This window comes from Idiotropiscis lumnitzeri, chromosome 3, assembly GCF_059441095.1.
Source record: "Idiotropiscis lumnitzeri isolate Australia: NSW breed Sydney's pygmy pipehorse chromosome 3, RoL_Ilum_1.0, whole genome shotgun sequence".
NCBI classification, from domain to species: Eukaryota; Metazoa; Chordata; class Actinopteri; order Syngnathiformes; family Syngnathidae; genus Idiotropiscis; species Idiotropiscis lumnitzeri.
The window spans coordinates 24,929,744-24,951,697 of record NC_142393.1 but is presented as its reverse complement, the minus strand read 5'-3'; the positions used below and the strand labels follow the sequence as shown (position 1 = coordinate 24,951,697).

Sequence of the window (21,954 nt, the reverse complement as noted above, 5' to 3'; positions counted from 1 at the left end):
TGAGGGCTACTTCCTGGGTACTGATTAATGCTAAGGGGCAAACCTATGGGCCTTGGGTTCAACTTCATGTCATTTACAGGTTATTCATACTATGACTGAAAAAATAAATTATTTTTGTAATAGATCAGATTATTTTTTCCATACATTTATTATGACTCAATAATCTTTTCTGGTTTGGTCCATAATGTGGGAAAATCTGCCAAAATATTTCTCATTGTTCTCCAAAGTAAAAGCAAATATTTGAAAATGCAAATTTTGACGAAACTCAAAAGATAATCACCCTGCTTTCATGAAGAACTACAGAAAACAGATAATTAACAATGCTTGAAACCAGACCGGGGCAAAGTACAGTCCGGGATCCACATTTGGCCTGCTGACAGTCTTTGACTGGTCCTTACAAAGGGTTTCAGTCGTCTGCCATGAAATCTGACTGATGATCATATCTTTAATCAGACATTTGCTCACATCTGCTTTTATTTTGGAAAACAGTGATCAACATTTTGGTCAATTCTCTGACGGGTGTTACGGACCAAACCAATAAGTAAATTATAATCAATTTGAGTTTGTGAATTTGAATTTTCTCTCACGTTATTCTCACCTTGAAACAAAGAAAAAAATGTTGTTGTTTTTTATCCAACTCACTGACACATAACAGATTAAGACAATTTCATTGATTATTAAAATCCTCATTAGCTGTAGCCCAACAGGCAACACTGATAAACAACAACTCAAAGTCAATTTGAGTCTTTCATAAGTTTAAATCAGCAAAGTCCCAAGACCTAAAACTTGGTCACTTTAGTGTGACTTAAGTCAAATCATGAGACTCGAGTCACCCACCCGTGCTACTTTGTTTCTGTCCTAGTTATGAAAGCGTGCATTCCGATATTGGCAAGGGACACTATCAATAGCCACAAACAAAAGGTGACCGGATCGTTCCAGTGGCTTGACAAAGGCAGTATGACAAGGTCAGCTGGGCGGTTTTGCCTGGCTCAGCAAAGAGCTGACGGGGCTCTTTGCTTGTTGGCGCTGCTCTTTCTGGAAGGGGCCCCGCTGGCCCAGCCATTCAGTGGTGCGGGCCATAAATGACCGTGTGGAACAGCACGTTTAGCACTGCATTCTGAACAAAACAGCACACGCTCTGGAGCACAGCCAAAATGCCAGGAACGAAAGGTGAGCAAACATACAATAACTTCCACGGCATACGATAACCGGCATCACATGAGCTGCTCGGCCAGCATTATTAACGGGAAACGTCAATGTTTTCAGGTAACAAGTCGGACAAGAAGTCAACTACCAAGGTGGGAAATTGGTTACTAAAATATCTGTGACATTGTCTTTTCCTTTACTTCCTTTACAAAATGTTCTGATGTCTTTGACGTTACTTCCACAGCAGCCTCAGAGTCCTAAAGAGCAGCCGAAGAAAGGTGATCAGAAAGGAGATGACAACAAGAAGCAAGGAGGTAAGCATTTATATGAGGCACTATACTTTAGGGCAGCAGCCGTTGAATATTTTTATGAACAATTATTCTGTCAAATACTTCATTGAATAATACAATGCTGATGTAATTTGTATAATGTATGTACACATATATTTTCCTATTAATGTTTGTTAACTGATTATTACCAATGTAAGTAAGCAACAACGAAGCAATATCACACGAGAGGGAGTGATGTTATAGTGGCCACCCTTTTTTAAACTGGGAGCTATACGTGGCTACAGATTAATGTGTTTTTTTGGCTACTGGTTTTGTCCTTGTCAGAAATTAGGGGTAAATATTGTTTTCCCCAAAAAAATCAAATGTCAGGGACAATATTTTCTTTTGAGAGACTGAAAACCGAGGATTCGAACAATTTTGAGGTAAGCATTGGCTCGAAAACTGTGAATCTCAAAGTGGCATGTGGGCTCTGTCTAGTATGCAAGAGAATTTCTGAATCAAATACAGTTGAAATTAACAACATTTAAAACATGAAATGCAATCAAACATCAACATGAATCTTTTAGCTGTGCAAAAAAATTTTAAACTCAAATTAAAATTCAGTTGCCTTACAATATAGTACAGATTAGTTGTATAATGTGCTTTTTAGGACTAAAACCTCGGGCCTCAGTAATGTTGGAATATTTAAATATTTTTTTATGTGTCACTAAAATTACTGATTTTATAAATTAACCAGTATTCAAAATATTTTTGGATTGATCACTTCATTGTTGCAACATGTTACACAAGTCAAGTGCCCTGTGAAGCTATCTGTTCATGTTTCGTCCCCTCGCAGGACAGCCGAAGGGAGAGAAGCAGTAACTTCCAGGCGTTTGTGAAGATGGCACTGGAGACGCTGCTGGGCTCGTGCCGTCGCAAACACGGTGGTCCTCGGGGCAGGCAGGGGTGAGCCGAGCACCCCGCCCCGGAGCCGGATTTTTGGGTGAGCACCCCGCCCCGGAGCCGGATTTTTGGGTGGCCTTCCAACACCACATTTGCTCATCTCTCACAGAGAAGGAAAATCAAACGGATCTCAGCTGGCTCCCCCTTTCCCGTGTTCCCAACCTTTATCTGTGCCCACACTGTCCACCCAACATGCTGGATTCTCGTACTCCAGTGAAAAAACAAACCAAAAAAAAAAAAAACTGATCATTGCTCAGAGCAACACCCCAGTGTGTCACCCTTTCCCAAATCAACCCGAGTATTGACTGTTTAACAGTCCATACATTTTTCTTGTAAATAATTATTCAAATAAACAACTATTTCTTACATGATTTCAACGTGTGTGTGACTACTGTTTCATTTCATGATAGACGGGGTCTGCAACCTGTGGTTCCGGAACCACATGTGGCTCTTTCGTCCATCTGCTGTGGCTCTCTGTGACTTTGGAAAAGAAATATTTCACTTTAAATTACTTGGTTCTTTCTTCAAATGTAATTCTAAATTTGAAGATTAACATTAAATTACAATTTGTTTTTTGTCACACAAAATATGCATCACAAGCGCCGATGTGTGATGAATAGCGCTATGATTTCTTGAGCTATTTCACCCCTGGCAGGAAACTATGGCTAAATCCTAGAAAAGAAAAGTTTCTGAAGAGAACATAACATTTAATGTGATGCTCTACATGAACTATATTTAAAGCAAAAATTGGCCATGCTGCACAGATGACCGCTTACCGGTACATTCTTGTGTGAAAATAAAGGTGACGTCGACAGCCTTGATGTGCTGCCACTGTAAATTGAGGTTTGTTGTAATTGGCCATTACTTTGCAAATATACAGTATATTTTATATTGGGAAGTGAAATAATCTTTCAACAAATCTTTCTTTTAGATAATTCAGTATTTGTTATGTTCCCTGTAGCAAGTTATTGCTTTCATGAATGCAACACACTACAGTTGTTTCCTACCAGAAAAAAATGTGCAGTGTTATCAAAGCGGTTTTGTTGATGCCGGTTTGTGTGCGTGTGCTTCTTTTCCTGTGGTTAGACGGCCGAAATGTCTCTGATTATTTAAGGTTACTGACGTGTGTATAATTTCAACAAACAGCACCTAACAGTGAAACAGGTTTTATGTAAAATTTTATAAAATAATTATCACAGGTGGATCAGTTCTTTCACATTTATAGGAAAAATATTCTTATTGAAAATGGCTGCTGGATTGAGCAGTGAACACTCAGGGCTTTATTTTCATAGACAGCATATCTGCAAATGTCAGCTGATCCTGATTTTCGCATCAGCGCAAGTCTCTTTGCACATGTTTGCCAATTTGGCAGACCTGTATGCACCAAGCTGGCCTTTTCCGGCACAGTGAGGGAGTGCCCTCTGAGATACGGCTGGCAGAGGGACAATTTGGTGACAGCGAGTTGATCTAAATCTGTGTTTGCTCAGACTATGTCCAAATAGTGGCGCAATGTAGACTACTCGTCCAATGAGATTTTAATGAATTTGATCAGCGAGCAGGCAGACAGATACTGAGCTTCGCGGACATATTTGACTCGTCAGCACTTCTCACCAGCTCACTCTGCATAACCGCTGACATTATAACGTGGCTAGAACCAAAACAATGCTCCACTCATGCACGGATCCCTGCGATTGTGCAACGTCTTCTTCCAGTCTCCGTTCAGACTCTCAGTTTTACCGCATTTAAAGGGAATGAGAGCATCCACTTTTAATTGGCGGTGACTTAAATCAGCCGTAAAATACCCCCACAACGGCGTGGCCCTCCCTCCCACTGATCCGCTGGCTTTGCTCGTCTGTGTCTAACCTGCATCCACACAGATTGACGTCATTCATAAAAATAAAGCCCTCAGGTGAAACTAATCTAACACTTTTCTTGCACATAGTAAGAATGCAATCCTTTGATGTCACAACTACACAAAGTATGTAAAAGCAATCGGACACTTTTTCAGGTGATCACTTGAAGTGCAAAGTCATCATAAACTGTAGTTAAGGAGAAATACATGACACATGAATTATTCTTACAAAAGGTTATGGCAAAATAAATACTGGAAGGGATTAAACATTATTGTGTACACACCCATGTGCAACACCCTGATTAAAACATGTAATAGCGAAATCATCAAATGAACACAACCATCAGTCACTTTGCACCACAAAGTGCAGTTGCTGTTTGACTTTTTAAATAGAAAAATACTGAAAGGAAAAAACATATAAAACAATATGTGAAAATGATTAGCAATTTGATTTTTTGCAACAACGTAATCACTAAGCATTACTGCTTGATTTACTTTTGCTATGAGTAACAGACTTGAAGCGGGAGTTGGCAATTTTAAGAAAAAATAATTTTTGTTATATTTGTTGAAAGTGTGCTTATGACTAGACGTATCAAGATACTGACAGGCACACTTGTTGTGAGCACACCTCATCTGCCTTGCACAAAATGAAACTTCAAATTAATAACATGTAGTGTTTTAGTAACACTCCATCACCAATAAGGTGGTGTGCCAACAAGTGCGTGACAGATGATTGACAGCTCATAAATCACACCACCTGTCTCTTATTGGTTGTTCTTCCTCAGGTGTCCTGGTTTTTCACAAATCTAATTCGAGGCCACAGAGGACCGATTTTTTTATCTTTACAGATTCTCTTGAAAAAATTCCCCCCCCCAAAAGAAAAAAAAAAAAAAAGAAAAGAAAAAAAAAAAAAAAAAAATATATATATATATATATATATTTTTTTTTTTTTAATTTCAATCTGCCATTTTTTAGTGGGAATTTTTGATTGCAAGAAAACAAATAAGCAACAGATAAAATAAATATTTGAACATAATCTGTGCTCTTTTCATCCTTATGTAAACTCACCATTGCTTGAACGAGATGGTCGGTCATGGAGTGATATTGGTTTAAAAAAAAAAAAGGAAAGAAAATTGGCTCTCTTCTTTACGTGGGAAGCACCGAACATAAGGACATTGTGCAATATCCACTGATCTTCATCATCAGGGAAAATATGATTATGAACCATTTGAGGTGAAGGGAAAGCGCATCTGCTGCAGAGATAACCGCTCAATCTCCAGAAACGACAAGTCCATCTCTGCCACGCTGATCGGTATTGATTGTGACTCGCAGGGAGACATCAGTAACTGCTGTCACAACATGAGCGCTCCAAAAAAAAAAAAAAAAAGGATAGCATCCATAGTAAAGGAGGAAGGAGAGTGGTGAGGATATCAAAAGGAGTCCTCAGCAGGTCGGGATGACACACGCAGCAGACGCCAAGCGGCGCCAACCTGGCGCTCGACTGCTTTTCTGACAGTCACAGGGACTAGAACCCTCTTTATTGCTGCTTCTTTTGCCCCTTCTCTAATCTAGAGAACGAGGCGATATAATATCCAGCACCCAAATGTGATCCAGTGGCTTGTCCAGCTCAGCTCTGACCACTTCTGAATGGTGTGATGGCTTATGTCTTCCTGTCAGGGTTGGCATAAAACAGATGAGCAAAAAATGCAATCAAAATCATGTATCCATCCATACATTTTCTAGAGAGAGAATTTCTGTGATGTCACACGCCTCTAGACACGCCCGTGGCCTGCATAAATAACCTTTCAAGGTTTTAACTCTCGTTAATATGTTTACGTTCTTCACTCTTCTTCACGTCCTTTTTCTACCACACATTCGACTCATGAGGGACTGGTGTGTGGCACATACCAGTGCACACTGGGCAATGTAGAATAGCAATAAGAGTATGCGTACCACAAAGCGTAAGAGAGAAATAGAACAAGAAATGGTACTGTGAGCTCATGGGAAGTCCCGGTAAGCTGTAACGTTCAGAATTGGCAAATACATTAATTAAACCGTGGAATTTATGCTAATAATAAGAAGACCATTTTCACTGAACACGATACATTGATTAAAAAAATAAATAAATAAAAATAAATATAAACAAAATAACCCCCCCAAAAAATTCATGACAAGACTGTGAGTTTTTAACATTTCAAATCACAGTTGACACACCACCATGCATTAAACAGAAATAAATTAATGTACTTGCTTTTGGCCTTGCCATGGCCTGCAGGGGATCTGAATAATGCAACTACCCGTGGACCATGTGACTTGTGAATATTCCATTGTTTTTTGAGCGGTACCACAGGACTGAATGAAAACTCCAGGACATGACTACGTGAGAATTTTATTTTATTTTTCTAAATAAATTAAACTTAAATTATATCTTGTTGGAATAAGAAGCGACCAAAAAGTGTTAAAATATGCAATATTTCTAAAGCATAATTTTAGGCAAAGTGGACAGGAAAAAAATGCTGTGCAGTCAGCATTGTATGAGGTAATAAAAATTAATCTTGTATTTATTAAGTATATAATCAGATCAATGTGCATGAAACTTTGCTTGGTTAAAAATAACCATTTTACAGCTAATTGTATCGTGTATTTTTACCCGACTTTATTTCCCAAGTACACAAATGCATTCAAATAGATGATGAGCTCACCTCATCTTCCTCCATGTAGTCCACGCTGGAATTGAACACTGAACCCAAGTACGTCAGATGGACTATTGCCAGAGCGCTGAATGCTACGTTGATCATGGACACCCAAAATGCCTGCAAAGGACGAGGCAACACTCTCAGCATTATGTCAGTGCATTTTGTGTGTATGCGCGCACATGTTATATTATATACACAAATAAGTCGATGCAGGAATCTCTTTGTTTGCAGGGATCATTCTTCCCCCATTCCTTCTGCTGAGGATTTGTCCAAGCAATCCTGCATAACAGCTTTTTTTTTCTGGGCATCCAGCCATACACAGTAAACTCTAAATTATATCACTTGACAAGGCCCGGCAGACCGTTGAAGCTGCTGCATTTTGACCGCTGCAGACTTAGTTTAGAGTAGTAGTTGAGAATTAAAGCACATCATCTCCTACATTAGTTTAGACGGAGTATTCCTTATATCTTTTGGAATTTTAGAATTTGTTTGGATGTATAGACCAACAAGAGGATAGCTGTAACCAAAGTTATGCATGGTTGTAATTTATGTATGAATACAAAAAGATGCAGCAACACTCGCAAACCGCTAATATAACCCCTCTCAGGCATATATTCTTTATCTTCTGTGAAAAGTGAATATTGCTGCTGAGGAGTTGTGTGTAATACTGCCCTCATAAGGTATTTTTTAAAAATCAATTTCATTATGTCTTTCTTTATGTTTTTATAAAGTCCATCATTGGTACAACGTGCACTCAGCGTACAAATGGGCAAAACTTCATTTGCGCAAGACTAGTCTACTTTTTTTGGAGCGTGTTATATCTGTCTGGGCGTATCGGCACACCAAGTTGCCTCGCCCCCAACTAATCCGAGGATTTGGTAACAGAAAGTGGCGAAAAAACAAGTGCATCGTCATTTTTGTGCAATGGTGTAGTTCAGCGAGTTTGTGAATTTGATAGACTCACAACGCTTCAGTGGGTGTTCCTGCCTTGTCCCCCAGCCCATGTGCAAATTTGTCGAAAAAAGGAGACTAGATTTTAAATTTGCAAATACCAGGTCTAACCCGTAGCATAGGTGGTCTAACAAGATTTTGGTGCATTTGATTAAGGTGCAGGCAGTCAAATTTGGCGCTCCGCGGACGTGTTTGCTGGATGTCATGGAATTTCATTTAGCATTATCACACCAGCATTGCACAATGCTGCTGAATCAATGTAGGAATCAATTCATTGAATGAATTATAATCAAGCAGCCGTCCATTGTCTGAGCCATTTATCACCTTGAAAATATTTTAATAGCACCAGTGTCATCCGTCATTATTGCGGAGGGGGGGTCACAGAGGAGATGTGCATTTTTCAATTGTGACAGGTCTAAACATATTGTGACATAAAAGGTGCGCCAAAAACAGGTCTCGTTATTTTGTTATTTTTTCAGATTTCTTGCATGATATCCTTATGTCATGACCTGTTAGAGTTTAAAAGTATTTCCTTAATGCCAGGAGATCAGAGGAAAATCTCAAGCAGTCATCAGTGAGACAGTGTGATGCCAGTAGTGTGTTCCTGCAAACGGGTCAAAGGTTATGGATATATGCTAAAAGGAAGGGGTTAAATCCACCTAAAAGTAATAGTCAGACATAGATAACAGTGGTCCGGTAGAGAGCTCGGCAAGGTTGCAAGACTCAGCAAACTATTCAAGCACAGTGAACAAATAGCCATGGAGAGAAAAGAGAGAGAAAAAAACAGACAGGGTGCATCACCTTTTTGTTCTGGTGGGTGCAGTTTGCCTGACATTTCTTGGACAGAACACAGGCGTTGAAAATGGCCGCCAGTCTCTTCCGCAGCACTGACACAAAAACAGTACAGGGTCGAGGCATTAACATAAATAGCTGTCTCCCAGCGATGAGAGATAAATGATAGTACCGCAGTGCACAGAAATGGAGCGCATTGGCAGCTGCAATTTGCCATTACGACAAAACTAAATGTGCAAGAGATGTTAGTGCAGAAGTGTCAAACTCATTTGAGGTCAAGGGCCACGTTCGGTCCAATTTGTTCTCAAGTGAGCCAGACCAGTTTGTTTATTTGTGGCCTGATTAGTTATAAATAATTAAAGACCATTCCAACATGTCATTGTTTTTGTGCTAATAAGTAAAAGACCATTTACAAAATATTCCATTATTGAGTATTATCTTGTTAAAAATCTTGATTCAATATATGAGCAGAAATATGTGCAATTTCAACAATATTGAAATTCATATTTTAATTTAAGAGCCACTTGCAGATACAAATCTTTTAAAATTGACATGAATCTCTGTCTTAAAAAAAATCGGTCTCTTATAATGCAGTTTTTCTACAGGAGGAATCATTTTCACAGAACTGACCCTTGTGAGGATAATGGATGGATGGATGGATGCATTCTTCTCCCTTTCATCATGTCATTTAGTAAGTGTATGTATGTGGTCATCTTAGTAGCTGTCAGTGTGCCATCGAGTGGACAAAATATGCAACAACAGTTACTTTTAGTTAAAGAGACACTTGATCTGGCTGAACACTGGCACTTCTAAAATAGGTTTGCATGTAAAAATTACATCAGTACTATAGTACAGCCTGCCATCGTGTCTGCCACTGCTTGCAGCCGTCAGTGTTGCGGTGTGAGTGGGCATTAATTTCGGATGACCACATACCTCATCGACAACCGCTGTAGGTGTTTTTTTTTTAACATTCTGCGTCGCGGTGCCGCACTGCTTCGAGGGGCCGCCTCGGGAGTATCAATAGATTGATGGATGGACAGACTGAAAGATTCAGAGCACCAAAGCTCCAGCGAGGAGGCCGACGTGTGTGGCCGCACTGGCATCATTTTCGGATGTGTGATGTAGCTGTACCCCCGGAGTGATCTTTGTGAAATAAGTAAGTCAAGCTAACGCTTAGGAATTTAATTGTAATATATAACGACCGAGGAACAATTAACTATCTGAAAAGCATTGCGTTTGCATATCTTGGTAACTTAATAAAGAAAACTGACAAGACATGAGTGAAACTACACTTAAGATGCTCACGTCCTCATTTTCTTTGAAGTCAGCCATGGAAAGGCAAATTGTTTTGTGATGTTTTCAGAGGTTGAAGTGGGCCGAAGTAGAGATGTCCTCATACATTTTGGGGCTGGTCATATATAAAAATATAATTTTCCTGATAAAAAAAAAAAATGTTAAAATGAGGGTGTTGTTGAAAAATGGACCATCCTCGCTGGATGATCCTTTTAAAGACTGCAGTTGGTGTTCTATCACCAAGGGTCAGATTTCACCATCTGACGAGCCGGTTCAGGCCTGTGGGCTTTACATTTGACACCTTTGCATTCGACAGACTCTCACCGTGCTCAGTGTAGGTGATGAAGCCAAGCGACACAAGCACAGCACCCAGATGGAAACTCAAACCCTATGGGACACAACCGAAATTCAAATTGTTACTCAGAATTGGCGGAAAGCAGTGCACAGTCTGACTGCTTTGTTACTCACATGCAGGAGGGCACTGGCTACGTATGTCACCATGACGGCAGAGAAAGTCCCAAATTTGAGAGCACTCTGAAATACATCTACAAAATAAAAACATTTTTTTAGCCTTGCTTGCATTAGGAAAGAGCGCTGAATAATGGCAGTGAACTCAACCGCAACCACCAAATCTTCAAAAAAGAGGCATCAAGATGTTAATAGCAACATGACAAGAATTCCCAAAAATGACCGTCTGTCAAAATACTGAGTCCTGCTGGAATTGACACTTTGAGCTGAGAAAAACGCACCAACAATATGAAAAATTAGATGATGGGTTCCAGAGATGAGAAATTGATTTTTTTTTTTTGTGTGTGTCAGAATTTAGCGTTTATTGTTGTGAAGGTTTTGGGGGAAGGTTTTCGTGAAACATCAACTCAAGAAAATCTGGTCCAAAAATGCCTTCTAATCAGAGTCAAAAAGAAAAACTTCCATTTAATTATGTTACTGCAATCTTGTTATAAATTAAAATATTAGAGAGTGCTATTTTCCTTATAAAATAGCAGAAACACACAAATACATTTTTGGTGGGTTTTTTTTTGGGGGGGGGGTTGGAATAGATTAATGGCATTTCCAATGAGGCCTTTGCATTTGCCACTCACTCATGTTTATAGGCCTTTAGTGGTATATCTCAAGGCATCAGCATCAACATTTCAACTCACAAGTGTGCAGAAAGCGTGACATGGGCAGATTCCATGATGTAACCACCTCTACCATCGAGCGGGGAAACTCAATGTTCAGCGGCTTTGACACTGTGAGATCCCTATAAAGCAAAAGTGTCTTGTAATGTGCAGAATATATGAGCCGTGCTATCCATTGCAGCAGTTTCAATTACAGACCATTTGATGTTTTCTTTCTCCTCTGTGAAGCCAGCCCCAGCCAGAATGGTTGTGGTCTCGCTCAAATAAGCAACAAAATAGTTGCTCAAGTGGAAGGACAGCGTGTTCTCGTAAGCCAACAACCACCTAGGGTGAAGAAAAAAAAATTGTCATTCCTGTCAAGTGAGACAACTTCCTTGGACTCAAACATCTGCAAAGAGAGCATTGTGCAGAAAATACAATGCAGTTAGCATCCAACCAAAAGGGCAAATGCGGCAGTATCGACAAATATAGCAGGTAATTACAAAACAGCAATTGTCAACCTTTTTAAAACCAAGACTTACTTATTGAGTACTGATTAATACAAAGAGCTACCATTTTGATTCACACTTCAAAAATGTGCTCAAATGACCTTTAATAAGGTTATTATTACAAGATATTACAAATAATTAATGATATTCATTCAGACTGGCCATGCCATTGAGTTCTCACAATAAAGATAAATATCAATATGCAGCAATCTATGTCTATAAAACTCTGCCAGTATTTACATTTTTAAATATTCCTGGAAAATCACAATAACCATTAACTGGCAATCACTTTTCAGAAGAGATTCACCGGCTACTCTTGTGATTCTTAGTGGGCTACCTGGTGCCTGCCGGTGCCATTTTGGTGATTCTTGTTGTAAGATGTTGCAATCTTCACGTAAAACAAAGCAATGCAATACATATATAGGATAAATTTAGGATGTAAAAATCTGAAGCATGTAAGGCCCAAACCAAAGCACACTGAGCAACGCAGCTAAATTGTTCCACATACAATAATACTGTGTTATGTTTTTTTTTCTGAACCACAAAACAGTGTGATTGTCATGGAAGAAGCTGATGCAAGAATGTGGATATTTTGAGAGGCTGCTAGCAATGCTTGATCAGTCTATTCATTGACTGCACCTGGACATTTTGGCGACAAAAACCCTCCAGTCTCCACGCTTTGCTTTATAGCCACTGGTACATATGTTATTACTGTATATAGTTTACGTTGGTTGTCAAAGTGTGGTACAAGGACCACTGGTGGTACTCTGGCTCCCTTTAGTGGTGATCATTGAATTGAATATTTTAATTGCATATGACAGTGGTTTGTCCTTTGTTTTTATCATTCGCAGTGCATTTGTTAAATACAGTTCGGTTGTATTTAACTTTAAGAACTTGTTGCTTTCAAACACTTGGGTGCAACTTTTAAAAAGAATTTCGAGCTTATGTTGTGTACGTTTTGTTGGTTTTCCTATATTTAAATAGTGCATAATGTTACAATGCCTTACAAAAATATCAAGCCGTTCGGATAATGGATGGATGAATACACTGTACGACAGTATTTTACTGATGATCATTCTAAATCAGCAACAAACAAGTACAACAGTTGTCATGGTAAAGCCCACGGTAAATCCACAATCCAACAACATACTTACTTTGCCAGTGAGCCTCTGCGCAGAAATAGAACAAAAGAGACGATTTTCAGTTGGAGTAAACGGTCAAGCAAAAACTAAGTATGCAGTGCATAACTCATTACCTGATTTTCCTTCTCTTTTTGCTTTGAAAAGATCAAATGTAAGCAGATGAGTGATGATATAAAACAATACAACCTGCATGTGGCCTTCATATGCCACTCACCTCCTTAACAGCTTGTCTCCGTAGACAGGAATGAAATAGGGGAAGAGGTAGGGTGCCACACAGTTGGAGAGAACCAGGCAGATCTGACTTTTAACCCAACTTAAAGACAGTTTGAACAACCAAGACAGACTCTGAGGATTAAAAAAAAAATAATAAAGATACTGAATGCAACTTTTCCATTCCCACTGAATGGATATTGTATCGAACGTATTTACCATCTTCCGTCCTTCTAAAGCCTCTTTGTAGCTTTTGAAGCTGATCCAGGGCCCAAAGATGACTGTTCCCACGTAGTAAATGTAACCCATGAATTCGATGGGAGAGGGGACGCTGGTCACGACGCCTCTGTCCAGATCGAAGGCCAGAGAGATGGCTTTCATGGCCACCACCATCTGTGAACCTGGGCAAGCGCAACAACACTTGGAAGGGGCCTTGAATAATCAAATCATAAAAGGACAGACGGCTGTGCGGCTTACCTCTCATCTTGTGCCAGTTGGTGGTGTCCATCATGTGTAGTTCTCTGCTCAAATCAAGCACACCACGGCTCGGTTTGAGCAAGGGAGATTTGCTGAAACGGCTCATCATACCATTGAGATGTTACATTAAATCCCATTTACACTAAATAAATGTTAATTGTTAACTCGGCATGGGCCAGTCAGCGGTTCCAAAGTTTCAAAGTGGAACTAAACCCAAAACTGCCGAAACTAACTGATTACTATTGCGTCTGTAAAATAAGAATTAAACAGAAGCATTCAGCGATCTTCAGCAATCTCAGGGGGTTGCCATGTTGGGCAATATCACCCAAATCTGCAGTCGACGGATATTAACATCAAAAGTTCCGTGTCAAGCGTGACTTTTGCTATATGCGCAAGTGGACTCCCTGAGTGCTGTGATAACTTGAATAACTACGAGTTCATGACTCGATGGTTATCAAAATCATTGTCGATCAATTTAATTATCAATTCGCTGGCGATTAACCATTTACTTTTTGCAACTTTACACACAAATTTTATAGTGCATTTTAGGTTCAACTTATTGTCTTGTCTTACTGCGCATGGGCGGAGTTTGCTTTCTTTTGATATGTCGCTAGACTAGAGCAGGTTGAAGATGGCATCTGCGCCATTGGGGGAGGGAACGCAGCCAACACCTGGCTAATTGATGGAATCATTGTATATGTTATCATATGGAAACACATTCCATGCTAGAATTGTTAAAACCCTTGCTTATTGGAGCTTATTAGAAGCAGGAGCAAAATGGAAAAGTATTGCCATGGCCGTAGCACACACACACACACACACACGCACGCACCCCCGCCCACACACGCCCACACACACACACGTGCGCACACCAACATACTGTAATAAAAGGAACAGAGGGGAAGCAGAACATTGGATAACCTTAGAGGGCTGAAAGCGACTGTCTCAGCTTTTGCAAAAGACATGTTCTGGTACTTGGCGGGATTTTTCGCTGGGATTTAAACACCGTCATCAAAGATGAGCTTGAAGCATAAGATGAGACCCCAAATTTGGAGGATCTTATCGTTGGCGATTACACTTAATAATTTCGCAGGGGGAAAAGACCAACTCGAAGACGGTCAGCTGAGTACAAAGGAATGCATCCGGGGCAAGAGGGCTCACCTGTGTCTTTATTATGACCTTAAGTTTGTTTTCAGCAAGGATAAGGACCAATTTTTTTCCTCCGCTTCAGCCATATGATTAAGCCATTGAGCTTCCAATGCCCCCATTCCTCATCGGTAGACTTTATAAGATTTCTAAATATGAACAAGAGGCCCTAAGGAAGTATATTTCATTGTTGTGGGCTTCTTTTCTATTGACAAGAAAGCAAAGACTCTCCGTTCGTGCATAGACTACAGGGGACTCAATGACATAAGTAGTACTATAAAGTATGTCAAAGGCTGATGATGTTCTTACCCCAGCATCAGATAGATGAGCACAGTTATTGAGAGAAAGGTGCCTCGCATGGTCGAGTGGCGACACAGGAAGAGGAAGAGGTAGCAGAGCAAGCTTAGAAGCACCACCCAGATCATGTGTAGTTCAAAAAATAGGTAGAGGACGTAGAATCCTCCTGCCACTGTTGCCAGATGCTTCAAAATGGAGGGGAAGCCTGCCACAGAAAAGGAGACCAAGACGAATGTGACCACCTGTGGTGTACCGGGACTGACGGGACACAAAAATACTCACTCAACATCCAGAGAAGTCGACACAGCAGGCAGATCAGCAGCAGCTGCCACACCTGCTCCAGGCCCTGCTGAGCTGTTGGCAGCAGGCAGCCGTGAGTGAGCTCCTGGAAGAACTTCTGGCGGCTGAACGCACCCATGGCCGCCAGTCTGAAATGGTAGAAAGCTGTTTAAATATCATGCAGTCAGCCCCTACTTATTCACCCACCGACCCAACCACCCATTATCCAAGCCACTTATTCTAATGAGGGTCACAGGTGCACTGGAGCCTATCCCAGCCGTCTTCCGGCAGTACATCCTGAAATGGTTGTCAGCCAATCGCAGGGCACACATAGACAACCAACCATTCCCACTCACAATCACACCTATAGGGACAATTTGAGTGTTCAATTAAACTACCATGCATGTTTTTGGAATGTGGGAGAAAACCAGAGTACCCGCAGGAAACCCACGCAGGCACAGGAAGAACATACAAATGCCACACAGGAAGGCCAGGGCCCGGAATCGAACCCTGCACCTCTGCACTTTGTGGCGGACGTACTAAACAGTCAAACACAGTGCCGCCCCCTGCATATTCACAGTATACCCCAACTCCACATACAAGTAGGGCTGCAGCTATTTTAGTAATCAAGTATCCAACTGAAAATTATATAAAAAAGTATAGGAGCTTGACTAACAAACAGTTCCAACATCATAAAATGGACTTAAGAAGTTCAAAGAAACACCTGATTTTTGCAAATTAGATGAGGAAGTCCCAAAGGCACCAACTGGTGATATCTACTAATCAATTTCAGGTTATTGGTTAAAATCTGAGAACATTAATAAAATCATCAAATATGAGCTTGTAGAGAAGACTGTATTGCACATCCGTGGCGTTATGATATCTCAAATGTTACAAATGCTTATTGCATGTCGTAGTGAAAGAAAATATGAGTCTGTACGGAACGATACCATGACAACACACATATGACATGCCCAAGTGGGTTACGAGAACGCATCAGCGTGCAGCGAGTACGGGGCACGCTGTGGCTCCGCAATGCAGTGGACCGGGGGGACGAGTTGACTCACAGCTGCTCCGCGCGCGACCTCCACGAACGCAACACAGGCAAGAGGACGTCCAATAGACTCCGCTCATCGCCCATAGCGTGTTGTGAGAATTTTTGTTGGAAGCTGGCGAAGACCTAGCTCGCCTTCCTCCCACCACTCGGTAGGATTTATACTTGAGTGTCGACCACCTCAGCCCCACACACGCCAATAGCGGCTATGCGTCGACGCGCGTTCGTCTGTTTACGTCCGGGAAAGAAGCTTACCGTTCGTTGAGAGGCTGCTGTTGGCTCCTTCCTTCTTTCCCGCCCGTTTACAGTCACTTTGCTACGAGTGTTTTTGGTGTTCACTCGGTCTAGATGATGCTTAGAACTCGATGACGTGCAGCATCAGCACCAAAAGCCGTCCAGCACGGCCACAGGAAGACGCGTCCGCCAATCGTCGAGCTCGCCTGCGAGTGATGGCCAATCAGGACGGCGAGTGACAGCAGTCTTAGCCTATAACAACTCGTGTGCAGGTATTCTGGCTCCTTTCGACCAATACAATGCGGACAGCGTGCAGGGAGATCAAGAAACGCTCATTTGACTGTGACAGCTTTGGGAAAATACATCATTAAATTAACTTTGCTAGAAAAAGGTGGTTTATATAACCATAATCCCTAATGTTTACTTTTCATAATGATGTTCCAACATTGAGACATGATCCATTCATTTTCTACAGTGTTTATCTTCACTTGTAGCACGAGTGACCGACGCTAACATTGTTTAGAGACAAAATGTTTTCTGTCAAATTTTCCAACCTCCACCAGTAGATGGGGGCAGCAAACTTCAACCCATGAGGCCTCCGCTAAGTCATGTTTTACTTGCAGTGGAAAGGACAATAACAGTTGGTGGCGCTCAGTTGGTTTGCCAACTGGAAATTGAAAAAAGAAAAAACTAAGACAAGACATTTGTTTTAGTCTTGTTTTGTGCTCGCATCATTTCATATGAAGATTTGTTCTTGTACAGTCCAATAATTTTGATTGCAATTTTTCTTATGAATAAATGTTTTCAAAAGGTAATTGTTTTTTTTATTGAGTGTTTCAAGATACTAGCTTGGCATAACAGACTATATAAGGCACCATTGATAATTTAGTCATTATTTGGAGACATTGTTTACATAACATTTATATTATTTAAATAATTGTCACAGCCTTAAAACTCATCCTCATGCAGTAGGAACCCAATTGCAGCAACTACAGTTGCTAATAATAGGAGTGCACTGAAGAGGACAAAACTAGCCATTTTATACATTTAAGGAAGACGTCAATACATTTTATTTCCAATTATTTATTAGAACTGGGTAATATTTACCGTTACCAATGGGGGAATACAGACTTCGTCCAAACATAAAAGGCAGAATCATTTAACAAATAACAGGTTGCAAACACATTTCCACTCCAATTAAGATTCAATTTGATTCAGTGGCAGATGACAAACACGAAGGAATTTTTAGCAGTCAGTCATATCAATTTAAACAAGTAGCAGCATTAAAATGTACTAGTAGTGTATTGTGACATTTTTGTCAGGCACAGTCCAGTAAATTGAGTTCGGTTTTGAAAGGTTTTGGTTAGAGAACAATCTGCAGGTCATAAGCAGTTGGTTGCTTCACTTCCGGCTCCTCATTTGGCACATCTGGAAGGAGATCCAGCAACATCTCCGATGGCTCCTTTTTGACTATCTTAGTCGGGACATCGGTTCCCTTGCTCAAAATGTACTCATAGTTTCTTTGAACCTCGAAAAATACGGAGGTTAGGCACTGTGGAGAAAACATCCGAAGTGCGGGGGGCAGCTTTGGAGGTACATAAAGGGGATCTTGCTTGAAGGCTTCAGATTTCCCAACTTTTTGTGGCTTGGGGGCTAGGATATCAGAGGACTTAGCTTCCGAATGGAAGGAAAAGGGAGAGTAGGGCGGAGGTGGCATTTCGGATAAAAGTTTCAGTTCCGTTTCTGAAGCCGACGCTTGGGCTTCGCAATTTTGATTAACGTTGTTTCTTAGCAGGGGGATGAAAGCCCAGGAAGTGTGGAAGTCTTCGAGCTGCTCCAGAACCTCACCTGGTTCAAGTTCGTACCCAGACTCGGTGTTGGGACAAACGTCACATTCACTCATGACGACCGGCTCAGCCACCAATAGTGCGGGTCTGTGAAGCTGACAGAACAGCACGCCGCATGTCTGGCACTTCCTGACGTCTCTCATGTGGAGCAGTTTGTGGCGCTTTAAGCGTTGGCGGTCACCAAATGCTCGATCACAAATGTTGCAAGGAAAGGTAGGCTCGTCCTGCTCCACCAAAACTCCTACGGGGTTGTTTTCCTGAACCTCGTCGCTGTGAGGAGAGCCTTGTCGTTCGTGCTGAAGTTTATGTTTGACCAGCTGTGTGACTGTGGAGAAGTTTTCATTGCACAGCTCACACAGATAAGCGCCCGATGGAGCGACGATGTGCTTGAGGAGCACCACTGGGCTGTTTTTTTCCAGTTTCAATAGGGGCGGCAGAGTTTTCTCAAAAGAGGCAGAGGGAATTTCTTTCATTTCAATGTCACTCTTGGTCTCCTCGGTCGATGCATCTTCTCTCTGGAAAAACACAGAGAGGTTATTGAAGAGAAAAGATGGGGATTTTTATAAAGTAGATTCAGACCTCTGCTGAAAAGGCTGCAATAATGTACAATGGTAACTTGAGATATAAGTTTAATTTGTTCCATGATCATGCTTGTAACTCAACACAGTCATATCGCCAAACATTATCCCCCCCATTAAAATGAATGAGAATTATGATAAATCCATTCCAGACTCCCACTTAGCCAATCAGGCTGGAGCAGCCTTGTTTTATAAATCTAAACTTCAACACGGAATTGTATTGTTTTTAAATCTGTCCATCATTTGTGGGTGTAGCCCCTCCGTCAATGAAACCTAGTGACGGCCCTGCTGCCTTGGCCACCAGTATACAAAGAAGAACTGACTTAAACTACTGGAAGTGATTAAGTAAAATAATGTAATGTTAGTGATTTTAGTTGTTATTAGTTTGCAGAGGATAAAGAATATATGCCCGTGACCATTGTTATATTATCAATCTAAATGTTTGTCTTCAAATATCCATTGCTTCTCAAACTGAAAGTGTCCATGCTAATTGTTAGCATGTCAACTGTGTTTAGCATTCTTTGTTAGGATTAAGATAAGCAGAGTCTCTCTTCAGGTAAAGCAACGTTTGAAATACAGGTGTAATTCTCTTGAAATTATGTTTAGCGTGACAGTAAACTCTAACTGGGAGTGACATGAAAAAGCGTTTAGCCTATTTTGTGATGATTTGCCAAACTGCTGTATATTCAGCAGTTCAGTCGGGTTGACTGTCACCATACAGCGCTCATCTCGAGTTTGTGCTCACAAGTCAATGCAACAAAAAAAAAGGAAAAACCTGTCCAAATGACAGCTCGTATCCTAAATCGGGTAACCCCTATCTCAAAACACCACTGTAATTTGGACATTGTACCATTGAACATATTGTGGTCTGGGCATCTTGTGAAGGTTGGCTTCCAGTAATTTCCGCAGAGGGCTGCTGAATCGCTGATTCCTCATCTTTGGTGGGCGCTTCCTGGAGCGCTTCTCTGAAGTGTTTGTTTTTTCTCTGACTCCAGTGGTAATTTCGACGCCCTCTGACAATCCTGTGAAAATATTGCAACGAATAATTTGGGTTAAATTTAATTAGCACGTTTGAAATTAATGGAAGGTAGAAGTGGTCAAATTTGTAATGCTTAAACACAATGACAGAAATTGCATTTGCAACATGAGTGAGTGTTAATTCTGAAAATAAAAGGTTAATTAACAGTGCAGTATACTAAAGCAGCATCAAACCTCCACCCGATATCTATGCTGCATATCTTAATTTGAGTTCTGGGTGAGCTGGAGTCTCTCTCAGTGGGAGAGGCAAAATACTTCCTAGACTGGTCACCACTCTACACATCCCTGTCCAGATGCCGGGGTTTTGTGATACCGAGAAAATCTTTTGAAAGTTTTTCCATCATTAATGTAAACTATAATCTCTACAAGTTGTTGTTTTAATCTTTTAAATATGGGAAGTAAACCTAAACGATTCAGCTAAAGTAGTGGCACAAGTGTACGCCGCCTTGAAACTGGTGATGGGCTGTGTTCGCAATAAACCCCATCGCATTCAAACTCTTGTTAAATGGGAGTCCTCATACAACTGCCACCATTTGAAGTGACTAACCCAAAATTTAATTTCATGTGTTCTAGTAGGCTTTTCCTCACTTTTATATAGTCACGGTCACAGGAAAACTACACTAATTCCTGTGCGTGTGCTGTCTAAAAACATTCTTTAACCAACTAGTTGGGCAATGTGCACTTAAGAGGCAAAATTGGGATTTGTTGAGAATGCACATAGTAAAGCATTTGTTATGCTGTAACAACAGTTAGCTTGCGTTTTAAGTTTAGCATGAGCTCAATGAATGCACTGCTCAAAAGTTACAAATAAAACGTCAAAGCAGCTCCGTGCAGTCAACACGTAAAACAAGTTCAAAAGGTTGTGAAATGAAGAAGTGAGCTTCTCTTGCCTTCTGCTTTGGTCCTTGGGGCGAGAGCTGCTCTTCACGTTTGTAAACACTGAAGGCACAAAGTCGGGATTGTCTTGATCCATGGACGCTAGTCCTACAAACACACGCGTATTCTGAATACAACCTCCGCGACTTTTTGGACGACACGTGAACAAGAAAGTCGCCAGAAATAAAACATGAACTGTGATGAACTTTACCTGATATGAAATGAGCGCCACAAATGCGAGCATTTTCTTGGAGCTCCTCGGCGCTCCCATTCACTTGCTGGAGCACTTTGAGCCACAAACGCCGCCGGTTGGCCTGAAACGGTCGGTATTCCGTTGGTAATCTGTAGAATTTCAGTTTGCCACCGGAAGAATGGCTATTTGGGCAACCCCGCACACAACAAACGTACATTTTACTTGAAATGCAGTTTAGCTTGGGACGAGGAAGTGTGGAGTCGAAAAGGACTTGTCGGCTTCCGTTGCCGAGCAGCGCGCGTTTCCACCGGAAGTTAGCGTCGGCTAATGTTAGCTTGCAGCAAGAGGATTGACAATGAATATTTGAAGTAATGTCGTTCGTTTTTGTTACGACAATGACAAAGTCGTTACTATAAGTCGTTATCTGTTAAGATGCCTAAATAAAATTGTCTCATATTGTCTTCCCATTTGAAACAGGACGCTCTGAGCCAAACCCCCTGAGTGGAAGAGTTAGTTTTTTTCCATGTTGTTTTTTCCGAGCACACCGGCCATGCATTAGGTAAACCTAAAATGAAGTCAGTTTAGACTAGAAGTGGCAAAAGTAGGAGCGTTTTTAGACCCCCCGGTCGCTGGATGGGCATTTTATTATTGAATAAATGACATAACTACAAAAATTGAATGCAAACAAAAGAAAAGAGTGTAATATATTTGGGTTATAAAGTTTGAAACTCTGATTCAACAAAAAAGGTCACACCTAAAATCGTTATACATATTCTTTGCATTAAGATGTTGGCCATAAAAATGTGCAGTTAGTTTCATCAGTTTTAGAAATTCATGAGTTTATTAATATTTACGTTATTACAGGAAACTTAAAAGATCTAATAAATAATGGTGGTGTTTATTAAATCAACGAATTCTTGAAATGTTACACATATTCCCTACTGCATGAACATATAAAGCAGCTTAATCTTTATCCATTTTCTAAAAGGCTGTT

General features: G+C 40.8%; 2 protein-coding genes and 1 long non-coding RNA gene across 5 annotated transcripts; 1 reads left to right on the top strand and 2 right to left on the bottom strand.

The window, feature by feature from the left end:
* Positions 1 to 1,024: 1,024 nt before the first annotated feature.
* LOC148340590 (uncharacterized) lies at positions 1,025 to 2,749 on the top strand. Of its 2 annotated transcripts, XR_015842536.1 has the most exons (5): positions 1,025 to 1,170; positions 1,267 to 1,298; positions 1,391 to 1,460; positions 2,272 to 2,418; positions 2,488 to 2,749. It is a non-coding gene; the product is annotated as an uncharacterized LOC148340590 (long non-coding RNA). The 2 variants fall into 2 exon arrangements; XR_015842535.1 differs by having other exon boundaries at positions 1,038 to 1,170; positions 2,272 to 2,749.
* Positions 2,750 to 5,334: 2,585 nt separating this feature from the next.
* Positions 5,335 to 16,588, bottom strand: LOC148340589 (protein-serine O-palmitoleoyltransferase porcupine-like). Its single transcript, XM_088290528.1, has 15 exons — positions 16,450 to 16,588; positions 15,144 to 15,289; positions 14,874 to 15,066; positions 13,419 to 13,462; positions 13,161 to 13,342; positions 12,946 to 13,076; positions 12,845 to 12,865; positions 12,744 to 12,758; positions 11,300 to 11,425; positions 11,123 to 11,223; positions 10,431 to 10,507; positions 10,287 to 10,350; positions 8,679 to 8,764; positions 6,933 to 7,043; positions 5,335 to 5,900 (listed from the first exon to the last, which is right to left on the bottom strand). Exons 2-15 carry the CDS (start codon positions 15,277 to 15,279, stop codon positions 5,799 to 5,801), a joined length of 1,389 nt encoding a protein of 462 aa, XP_088146654.1. The 5' UTR covers positions 15,280 to 15,289; positions 16,450 to 16,588; the 3' UTR covers positions 5,335 to 5,798.
* Positions 16,589 to 17,495: 907 nt separating this feature from the next.
* On the bottom strand, positions 17,496 to 21,465 carry LOC148340588 (uncharacterized). 2 transcript variants are annotated; one of them, XM_088291142.1, is made up of 5 exons: positions 21,176 to 21,465; positions 20,979 to 21,081; positions 20,782 to 20,875; positions 19,704 to 19,875; positions 17,496 to 18,790 (listed from the first exon to the last, which is right to left on the bottom strand). In XM_088291142.1, the coding sequence occupies exons 3-5, from the start codon at positions 20,862 to 20,864 to the stop codon at positions 17,792 to 17,794; spliced, it is 1,254 nt and encodes a 417-aa protein (XP_088147268.1). In that variant the 5' UTR covers positions 20,865 to 20,875; positions 20,979 to 21,081; positions 21,176 to 21,465; the 3' UTR covers positions 17,496 to 17,791. The 2 variants fall into 2 exon arrangements, with proteins under 2 accessions (XP_088147268.1, XP_088147267.1); XM_088291141.1 differs by having other exon boundaries at positions 20,979 to 21,462.
* Between the last annotated feature and the right edge of the window lie 489 nt (positions 21,466 to 21,954).

Bases quoted from the DNA above. Each gene is read 5' to 3' on its own strand.
- LOC148340589 (XM_088290528.1), bottom strand. From the start codon at position 15,279: ATGGGTGCGTTCAGCCGCCAGAAGTTCTTCCAGGAGCTCACTCACGGC. The intron at 15,067-15,143 runs GTGAGTATTTTT...TTTCTGTGGCAG, and splicing joins TCGACTTCTCTGGATGTTGA to GCTTCCCCTCCATTTTGAAG. The intron at 7,044-8,678 runs GTGATGCACCCT...CGTCCTTTGCAG, and splicing joins GCACCCACCAGAACAAAAAG to GCATTTTGGGTGTCCATGAT.
- LOC148340588 (XM_088291141.1), bottom strand. From the start codon at position 21,177: ATGTACGTTTGTTGTGTGCGGGGTTGCCCAAATAGCCATTCTTCCGGT. The intron at 19,876-20,781 runs GCAAGAGAAGCT...ATATTTTCACAG, and splicing joins CCCAAGGACCAAAGCAGAAG to GATTGTCAGAGGGCGTCGAA. The intron at 18,791-19,703 runs GTACAATGTCCA...GTGTTTTTCCAG, and splicing joins AGACCACAATATGTTCAATG to AGAGAAGATGCATCGACCGA.